This window comes from Acanthochromis polyacanthus, chromosome 1, assembly GCF_021347895.1.
Source record: "Acanthochromis polyacanthus isolate Apoly-LR-REF ecotype Palm Island chromosome 1, KAUST_Apoly_ChrSc, whole genome shotgun sequence".
Lineage (NCBI taxonomy): Eukaryota > Metazoa > Chordata > Actinopteri > Pomacentridae > Acanthochromis > Acanthochromis polyacanthus.
The window spans coordinates 25680058-25690452 of NC_067113.1; the positions used below are offsets into that span (position 1 = coordinate 25680058).

General features: G+C 39.3%; 1 protein-coding gene across 2 annotated transcripts; it reads left to right on the forward strand.

Moving 5' to 3' along the window:
* The first annotated feature begins 8 nt into the window (after window positions 1–8).
* Window positions 9–8549, forward strand: LOC110972574 (endophilin-B1-like). 2 transcript variants are annotated; one of them, XM_022222957.2, is made up of 10 exons: window positions 9–1157; window positions 1322–1463; window positions 3091–3219; window positions 3695–3828; window positions 3944–4036; window positions 5060–5143; window positions 5250–5273; window positions 5558–5647; window positions 5997–6097; window positions 6704–8549. In XM_022222957.2, the coding sequence occupies exons 1-10, from the start codon at window positions 1101–1103 to the stop codon at window positions 7338–7340; spliced, it is 1491 nt and encodes a 496-aa protein (XP_022078649.1). In that variant the 5' UTR covers window positions 9–1100; the 3' UTR covers window positions 7341–8549. The 2 variants fall into 2 exon arrangements, with proteins under 2 accessions (XP_022078649.1, XP_051813114.1); XM_051957154.1 differs by lacking the exon at window positions 5558–5647.
* Window positions 8550–10395: the final 1846 nt, after the last annotated feature.

Below are 10395 nucleotides of genomic sequence, written 5' to 3' on the forward strand. Positions count from 1 at the left end.
ACCAATCGCCTCACCTTTTCCCCACACATGCACCAGTTAGAGCGAATTGTTTGTTTAAGAAGCTGAAAGAAGACTGGGTCGAGGAAGCAGCAGTGCATTGCGGTATTTTTTTTGTTTTAAGTGAGGCATTTTTTATTGTCCAGTCATGAGTTCAGACACTCAGAAAGTCACTGTGTTTTTCGTTGTTACTTTTCTTCTTTTCGTCAATACATGGCTGCTGTTCCAAATTGCTTTAGGATAGAAACCCTTAAAGAAGCTGGATACCTTTTTCACTTTTGAGGATGTAAATGAGTGACTTTTGTTTTGTCAGATCCTGCAGCGTGATTATCTTTGCACTACTGTGATGGACTTTCTCTAAGGGTATAATAACAGGCCAAGTGCAGTGACTCAACAGTGAAAGTCTCTTTTTGGCTGACAAAGGAGTTGCAATCAAGTTCTTATAATCACACTTCTTCCAGAGAACTACTGAATGTTAAATTGGTATTTTATTTTTTAAAATCGTTGATGATTGTAGAGATTACGCTTTTATTTTGAAAGATTCTGTCCTTTTTTTCCAGAATTTGTTTTGTAAACGCAATTTGCAACGGTTATGAATGTTTATATTTAGCTTTTAAGCACCTTGATAGTTAATAAAATATTTCAAATGTTATTTTAATAATTACCGCTAATGGTAAAGAAAAAGAAGCTAGCTCTGGAAGCGGCAAATTCTACAAGATAACTGCAATTTTGGAGCAAATGCATTTACGGTACAAGTGACGCTTACACCGAAGCTGGATGTTGGTTAAAACGGTTTTGGTAAACTAAAAAGCCGGTTAGACCGACGAAAGTGCCCGACATGACCGGAGGAGGATAAACGGTCAACGGTACACAGCAGGTGCCCGCACTTGCGTCGTCTCCGTAGGCTCAGCTGGTCGGTGTTAACGGTAATCTGGCTAACAGAGACGGAGGCAGCAGCGAGCCGGTTGAAGCTATGGCTAAGTCTGCTGGCTGTTGTTGGTCATTTGGTGTTTTACATTAGCAACGTTAGCCCGGTCCTGCTCTGCCTTTAACGTTCGGCTGTTTTAATCGGAGACGGTGCGCGACCTTGGGGGGACGGTGTCATGGATCTGACGCGGTTGGCGGTGGATGCTGGTCAGTTCATTAACCGGGCGGTTCAGGTAAGTAAAACAAACAAGCCAGTCAGTATTCGCTAGTTAGTGTTGATAAACTAAACTGGGGCGTCATTATCACCCTAAAGGGCACCGAGTGACAGCCGTTAGTGTTTGAAGTATCAAATAAAATGCGTAAGTTGAGCTAAATGTTATTGTGATTTTCGCTTCAGTACACCGGAGAGAGTCTTGGTCAAGCCGAGAAGACTGAGTTGGACCACGGGTTGGAGGAGCTCATAACCCGGGCAGACGCCACCAAGACCTGGACGGACCAGATAATCTCCCAGACGGAGGTTTTACTGCAGCCGAGCCCTGGTGAGAGACTGAATTTATTATTTATTCGAGGTGTCTGAGTGAGTTTTGAAATTAATCTAACACTTACAAATGTTTAATTAATTTCTGGTGTTGTAATTTAAACAAAGCCTTGAGTCATTTCTGTCTATAAAGGAAATTCATTACAGTAAATTCTAACAAGTGTACAGTACTACATAGTACTTGCCATGCAGCCATTATAGGATAAAATGATATTTGTTATCTTGAAAGAAATTATTTAGTCGGATATTGCTCAGCAAAAAATGACATGGCAAAATAAGTGCAATGTCTTGTAGAAATGCAATAAGATATGAGTGCTATACAAATAGTACTGAAAATGATACTGAAGTAATAAATAATAAAATACAACACCTTGAAAAATTACATACTGCACAGTGACATGTTGTGCATGAAAGTGACTCAAATGTGCTAGAAAAAGCATGTTTTGCTGTATAAACCAAACTCTACTTGCAAATCTTAACCATGAAGAGAAGCTATCTTACTGTATTTGTCTTTGATATGTAAGAAAACATTTTTCATGGAAATTCATGTCAACTTATTAAAAATAAAGTGTTTCCTAAGTATGATACCTGCAGATTTAGTACTTGTGTTTCGTAGGTACAACTGTACAATTTCATTTTTATAGCACAATATCACATAAAATTAAATTTACCATCTGAACAGCACAGGAAAACCCCACCTACAAAATCTCATGAAGAGTAGCAGAAGAAAGAACCAGTTTTCAAGGTGTGCATACATGCTTTAAATGATGTGTGTACAGAGTAGACCGTCATAGAAAAACTATAGTAAACGACCATCAGGATGGCAGTATTGTAAGCAGATGTACAGTTACATGGAAAAATGAAGCTGGAAGATGCCAAGCAAATTTCAGGTGCAAACAAACAGTTAAGACCAGAATCATCCAACTTCCTCCTCTTAAACACACTGTCTTCATGTTGACACTAAACATGAGCCTATTATAGCGACTACCATCAAGTAGGCACTAGCGATTATGGTAAACACCCTGAATGGCTGCAGATCAGCCTCAGGGAGCCATTGTTGCAGTTCTGTTTGCCCTCCTACAATGCGTACATCTTCTTTGAGTTCTCCTTGTTTGCTTTGACTGTAATTGGCCCCTTTGGATGAAAAGAGATGGTTATTGTTTTGCCTGGTTGAATCCAATTACCTCAGCTAATGGAATTATGAGTGGATGTGCTCTGCAATTTATCAAATAAAAATACCGTTCAGCTACCAGAAGCATCAAGGCTGCATTTTCGGATCACGACTTGCTCTATCCATCCAGCGAGTGCTTTTAGTCCCTGTGCAGAATCATTTTAATGTACAGCTTGAAAGCAGCTGCACATTTGCTTGTTGTATAGGAGAATACGATATTAAAAGTCTGCTGGAGGTTCAGTAGTCTCTGTAGTTGTACGTTGATGACATGCTTTGATTATTAAGTGTTCTTTGAGAGGGCAGTGCATCTGTTTTTAGGCACATATTAAGGTTGAACTGTGTTCTGTGAGGTATTTATCCTAGTGGCTTCTCCTCAACGATTGTAAACCATCAAGAAAAGTTGTAAGTGGGTTTTTAGAAAATGTAGCCCTCTGATGAACTTGCCTCTGATAAACAGGAGCACGGCTGGAGGATCGGCTGTATGCCCAGCTGGAGTGGAGTGTCCCACCTCGCCCACGACCACATGAGTTATTGGGAGATGAAATGATCCAGGCCGGGATGGAAATTGGATCTAACACACCCTATGGTGAGGGCAGTAATGTGGATTGTGTCCGTTTATAAAGTGGGGTTTACAAATACACTACCATTCAACAGTTTGGGGTCACTTAGAATTTTTTTTTTTAAAGGAAAGCATTTTTTAGAATGAAGATAACATTAAATGAATCTGAAATACAGTCTAGACATTGTTAATGTGGTAAATGACTGTTCTCACTGGAAACGGCTGATTTTTAATGGAATATCGACATAGAAGTACAGAAACTGTCCACCAACCATCACTCCTGTGTAATAATGCTACATTGTGTTAGCTATGCAATTATGTTAGCACATGAATAAAAGTGTGAATTTTCACGGAAAGTGAGTGACCCCAAACTTTTGTATATGCGGTTTTTTAGTAATATTTGAATGGAATATCTGCACAATTATGTCTTACTAGCTTTTTGCTTTTGTGTAGATTTGCTGAAATAATGTCTATATGTGTTGTTTTTATGTTCTGTGTTCAGGAAGTGCCCTGATGAGATGTGGAGAAGCTCAGAAGCAGCTCGGCGATGCAGAGAAGCAGTTTGTGCAAAGCACTAACATTCACTTTCTCACTCCTCTACGAAGTTTCACAGAGGGAGAATACAGAGCCATACAGGTAAAAAAAAAACAGTGCCAAGGTTGTGGGACTAATTATGCTGTTTTGCTGTAATTTATTCATACTTATTTGTTTATGAATTGTTTGTATTATAAAGAAGTCTTTTGGTTTGTAGGATGAGCGTAAGATGCTGGTGAATAAGCGTTTGGACTTGGACATAGCTAAGACTAGGCTGAGGAAAGCCCACGAGGCCGACCGAGAAGCCAGAGTAAGTTACTTCAAACACTTGCCAGTTTTTTCATCATATTCAGTATGCCCAAATCAAAGGAAAAACATGTGAGCGATTACTTCTCAACCATCATTTAGAACTGTTTCTGCTTGACCATTTCTGATTTGCCTGTAATTTTTCCAGCAAAACATATTCTCGAGATATTTGTCAGATTTTAGCGGAACAGGTCAAAAACTTTCCAAGATGCGATTTTGCCCATCAACCCATGCTGCACGTTCTCTTTACATATGGAAATTTGAGGATATGTTTGAATGACAATATCTTAAGAACTATTAGAGATAAAAACCTGTTTGTTTTTTTGCTGTTATTTCTCACTGTCAACAAGTGATATTTTCTGAACCATGTGGAGTTACATATCACAATAATACAAAACCAAATAAATACAACATTTTTTTTAAATGATACACTTTTCACAGAAATCGGAAATTAATTATTTTCATTAAACTATCAGAACTGAATGAGCAGGTATAGCAAGTTGTGCCACAAAAACAAAAGCACTGGTAGCCTAATCCAAAACTGTCACTTGATGACTCCTGCATTATCCTTTTTTTTTTTTTTTTTTTGTCAATGTGTGCTCTAAGATGGGGTTTTTTAATTTAATTTTTTTTCCTAATTTAATTTATTCATAATGTCAGAATATTTAATCTACTCATCTAATTCTGAATCAGTGTCATGATGAGAAAATAAGGCCTTTATGTTTATTAGTTCCTGAGATATTATCACCAAAACATGGCTTCAAAATTCAGTGTGCCAAAAAATATGCCAGAAGTGTGTGTTTTTTTTTTAGATAATTATTTTGGAAAGCACTTGATATATCCATCTAAAATGTCACAGACACCTTTTAAGTTGTAATGATGATTTAAAAGCTTCAAATAAATCAGAGATGAATGAGCAGAGGATGATTTCCGGTTGAATAACCCATGCCAAAATCTCCTCTTACGCAGTACAGACAGTATTTTCTCACTCCACCTCCTGCTTCCTCTTGTCTTTTTTTTTTGTCAGAACCTGAATGCAAACCCACTGGATGACGACTACTTGTCTCATGTCTCCTACATGTTCAGCTTCCTGCGTGTTAAATGGCTAAAGGTCAGTGGTTGTGTAAAGGAACACGAACGCTGACAGAAACAGACGTATTTGCTGTTTGGTCTTTCAATAAGTCATTTGTCCTCCTCTGTCTCGTTCCTCCAAACAGATATGGGCTCAGGAAATTTCTCAGGTGAGTTTGCGATTTTCTTTCAGTGCACGCAGCTTCTTAAATCGGCCTCATGCTGTATGTCAGACACACTAACAGTGAGCAGTTGTAGAAGTGATTATGGGTGTCTTATTAACACAGACGATAGCTCCTTCCCATTGTTTTCTATTGTTCTTTTAGACTCAAGCCGTCCAAACATTTCGAATGGGATTTTTTTTCTGATAGGAAATTTTCAGAAACAAAGCTGGTGATATGAAGGCATGTGCTTTTGTGTGTGTCTGTGTGTGCATGTGTGTGTCCGTGTGTAGGCAGAGATGGAGCTGAGGATCTGTCAGAGTCTTTTCGATCGACAGTCAGAAATTACAAGACGGGTTCTGGAAGGAATCAGCAACACTCATGTATGTGTGCACATATAAACACACACACAAACACACTCCTACACGCTGGGACAGATGGAAAATTAGATTCTGTCATAACTGTCAAGCTTGGTTAAGTGTGTGTGTCGCTATATTGGTCACTGTTGTTTGTCAGAATTGCAGTGTGGAGCATGAACCATATATTAGTAAGACTGCAGTTTTGAAAAAACAGCTAAATAACATGATGCTAGTTATATTAATTTGAGGTTATTTTGCGGTTTTGGTTGCTTCTTATGAGTTCTTGCTTTTATTTAAGGCTCAGCATGTTAATTTCACATCCAGTCACTTTGCTTTTTTTTAATCCATTTTGTGTTCTTCCTCTTTTTCCCAGACCAACCATATGCGCTGCCTCTCTGATTTTGTGGACGCTCAGGCCTGTTACTTTGCTCAGTGCAACCAACATGCTCAGGAGCTTCAAAAACAGCTAGCCAGGTCTGTATAGTCTGATTTACAACTGAATGGGAGTGCCTCTTTTTGTTATTTGGAAACGCTATCATATAGGCTTTAATATTTTTATGCCTTACGCTATTCATCTCATTTGAAATTTTTCAAGTTTTTCCACCCTGCTGCAACTCATTGCTGTCTAATGAACCATGTACTTGCAATTTTGATGTTCTTTCAACTTCTTAATCTACACAAGCAGTCAAGTGAAAGACATTAAAGTTATCTAATACATTCAACTTGAAACAGAAGCGTTGTGCATGAAATATTTGAAAATATGTGGTTTTCACAGGACACCAACTTCATTAAGTAAGGCTCACTGAAACAAGAAGGCGTCTTGTAGAACCAAAGGCCAGCTTATACTTTTTTTGCAGTGCAACATAGGATCCTATCCATGTTTTTTTTTTTTTTATTTGAAGCTGTAATTAACTTGGCAAAAAATTTCTGCCAGCACGAAGATGCCCAACTTTACCACAAAGATGTATTTGTAGAAGAAAGTCATGACATCTGGTCTCGCAAAGAAAACAAGACTGCTGAGAATACTTTATGATTTGAATATGAATGTTTCATATTTTATGATTTTGTTCCTCCTTCCAGCATTCCAGCAGTCCTCTGCTCCAATAACTGGCAGTCAGCAATTAATAATGCAGCTAATGAGCCATCAACGAGCAACCATGTTGCTAATGAGCCCGTCGAGTTGAATCAGGTCACTCCGATGCCTGTACGCGTGCATCAACTTCCTGACTTTGACCAGGACTCATGGACTGTAAATTCACCGCCCAAAACTGAAAAGAACACAAGGGATCCCTCTTTAACCGCACTGCCAACTGACCCGCTGAATAACAACAATAACAACAACAACAACACCTTCTCCACCGATGGCCAAACAGCCAGGCACTCCTCCGAGATCAACAGCCTTGACCTTCTCTGTACATTGAACCAGACGCCTCAGCTCCAACCACCCAGCAGGACGATCAACACATTGACCGACGCTGCTCCAGCTTCTTCTCAAACCGTGACATTCAGTGCTTCAGCAATCAACGGGGCAGATAGTGTGACAACAGCAGCAGCTTCGCCACCTTCACAACCTTCTCAGACAGCAAATGCAGTAACAGCTGAGAGCGTGACAGCCAATGAAAAGGCTGCTGATCCCCAAACAACCCATGGAACTGGCGAGCAGCCCATTGCCAATGAAGAAGATGTCCAGGAGTCGAGTATCTACGCTGATGTCTAAGCATCTGAGCTGGCACTGACTTTGACTGCAGCTTTAGTGGTAATTATGATGTCGGTGTTGCTAACCCAAGAAAACAGACTGTACTAGGAAGCTGCATCATCATAATAACATGTTACGGTAAAACAGTTTAATTAATCCCGTAGGAAAGATGATTTGAAGTGGTTGTAAAAGTGCTTATTTTTCTAACCGTGTTATAGTGCCACAATCATTTTAGCCTTTAGTGATATTCATATATTATTCATGTTGTAAGATAATGATGACTGTTGAGTATCAGTCTTCACTTGTGGTAGTAGATGTAAGATCTGCTCTGTGTGTAATATTTCCTGGCTTCAGGCTGGAAGACAAGGCTGACTGACTGTTATTTTATTTGCAATGTGAAGCTGTTTTCAGTCGGTATCTGTGAAACACTAACAAAATCTTTATTTTTACATTTAGCTAAAAGAGCGAGCTAATCAAACTTTGTGCCAAGTCTGTGTGTGCATATCTGCGGTATACACGAATTTATGTGCGAGTATCCCAGAGTGTGTCTGTCAGTGACCCATGTGTGCTTGTGTTTGCAGCTAACCCCAAACCTGTGACACCTTTAAAAAGAAGTGAAAGTGCATGTTGTGACTCTGCCACCTCTTGACTCATGTTTCTATAAGGTGAGGTCATTTTCCATACTAAACACTGGGTCACTTCACTCTATGTGTGTGTGTGTGTGTGTGTGTCTGTGAGCCCAGGGAAGTGACAGTGGAAGGTTGAACAGGACCTTTATGCTTCCTTGTACGCACTCTGGGTGTTTCCCCATGCACATGCTCATATTCACGTACTCGTTTTCTTTTTACCATTTTACCCCCTTAAAGCCCCTATTAGGTGAAATGGGTAGAAATTTCCACGTCCAGATGTTGTTAATTTTCTTCACGAGGGCAGCCCTGCGCCGATCCGCTGTGATGTGGGTGCACTCAGGGGACCCAAGATGGAAACACACACATTAATGTAGCATACTGTAATGTAATGACCAACCAGCTCTATATGTTTATGTCCCAAAGGTGTGTTTGGGTAGCTGCAAGTTTTCACATTGTAACCGCTGCCACTTTTCAACTACATGCGGTCATGATTCAGTCACGTGTTGTTGAGCTGATGTCAGTGCAATGTTGGAGTTTTCACTCGATTCATGTGAAGATGTGGAAATAAATATGCAAACAGTGATGTCATGCCAATCCAAAATTGAAGTGTGGATTCAGTCTTTGTTCTCCAGCCGAGGTGTTTCTGTTGCTTCCTCGTTAAAATCGCGAACATCGCTCGATGTTCGCTCATGTACTTTCCTATTCCAGCCAAATTTAGATTTACACACAATTAATTCCAGGTTGAGATCTCCATCAGGTTTCCCAGGCCAAGTCTAGCAATGTTTCACATGTCTAACAAAAACATCCTGACATGCGGTAAAGCCTGCGGTTAAGCCTCACGATTATTAATTCTATTCACCACATAACACAATAATGAGGCCTGCTTGGGTATGACATGCACCACAAGCTTTCAACGCGTGCTCACACCCTGAACTATTATCAAAGTGTGTGCAGATCTCCTGCATTTTGCTCCCACTTCACCTTTTTCCTGTCTGAGGCTGCTCAAACAGATTTGATCGATTAAACGCAGGTTGTGTCATATTGATCCGAGTACAGTCAGGAGGCCTGTGGTTCAATAACACCATAAACATTATTATGACACCACTTAATCAGCTCTGCATTTTTAGAGGTGTGGAGGTGCAGCCGCCGCTTAAACACAGATTAAATAGTGTTACCTTCCTGCTACTTTGTTCCAATGACTCATCAAAGAAATCTGTCTCCGGCTGCTCATGAATGCAGCAGAAGAACGTTCACTGAACGTTCTTCTGCTGCATTCACACTCCAAGTCTCTCTTACATTTCCGCCTTATCTTTATATTTACAGTTTGCACCAGTACTGTGAGCAGACATCGCAGCTCTCGCTAGTCTTCGCAAGATGGTCTTATTACAAACAGGAAGGAAGAGAAAGCTGGAATAATGTTTTGCAGGTCTGGTTGAGATTAGTAAGTTATGAAAGCAGATACAGGAATTTCTAATCATATTTGCGGTATTACTTTGCTCCATCTGGGGGCTCAGATAGATAATGGATAGATGCAATATATAGATTTTGCTCTTGTTTTTGTATGTAACCCGTATTTTATGAGGAATGTTCCTCTAAGTTTGGAAACCTGTTTTGCAAGAGAACCTTTATTATACTAACAGTAGTAGTAACAAGAACAACCTATGAAAACCAAGAGTTTACACAGTGTTGTCAGACGACTCAAGTCAACGTTATTTCTAAGGCACATTTTAAACAACAGCAGTTGAACCAAAGTGCTTTCCAGAAGAGAATTAGGTTGCTGTTACAAATGTATATGCTAATTCATATGAAGATTAAGATGCTACAGTATTATTTAGAATGCACAATCAGTGGTATTTATGGTGTGATTCTACCTACAAACTTTGCGTTAAACACTACCTGAGTAGAATACATATTAAGAATGAGGTCCTTCAGTGTTATTTATAATGGAGAATAAAAACTCACTAATATAAATATTACGGCTAAGACCCTTTAGCTTTATTAGTTGTGGAGATTACCCGCACTAATTTAGCACTAAAGTTTTGATCGAACAAAAAAACCACAAAAAACCAAGAAATGCTCAGATTCCTTGGATTCCCTACAAACTAGCCAGTTTTAATTTTTTCGTTTAAATATTAACAATAAATCCCTGCAAAACTGCATATTAACCTAACAAAACAAACATAAAGGTAAGACCGAACAATGTTACTGATATCAAATTAACCAGACTAATTAAACATCAAATTTGGTGTTCTACAATTTTATTAACGCTACCAAATTACATTTGTTTTTGTTTCTTTTAGACAAGTGTCAGTATGCTAATAAGCTCACAATAACAGGATGGCGAATGTTTAGAGTATCACATTTTAATTAGCAAAAAACAGAAAGTAAGGATAGGATTCAATGGAAGTGTTGTTCGGTTTAGTCACTGTGGCTGCACCTTATGGCCA

Bases quoted from the DNA above. Each gene is read 5' to 3' on its own strand.
- LOC110972574 (XM_022222957.2), top strand. From the start codon at position 1,101: ATGGATCTGACGCGGTTGGCGGTGGATGCTGGTCAGTTCATTAACCGG. The intron at 3,220-3,694 runs GTGAGGGCAGTA...TTCTGTGTTCAG, and splicing joins TGGATCTAACACACCCTATG to GAAGTGCCCTGATGAGATGT. The intron at 6,098-6,703 runs GTCTGTATAGTC...TCCTCCTTCCAG, and splicing joins CTTCAAAAACAGCTAGCCAG to CATTCCAGCAGTCCTCTGCT.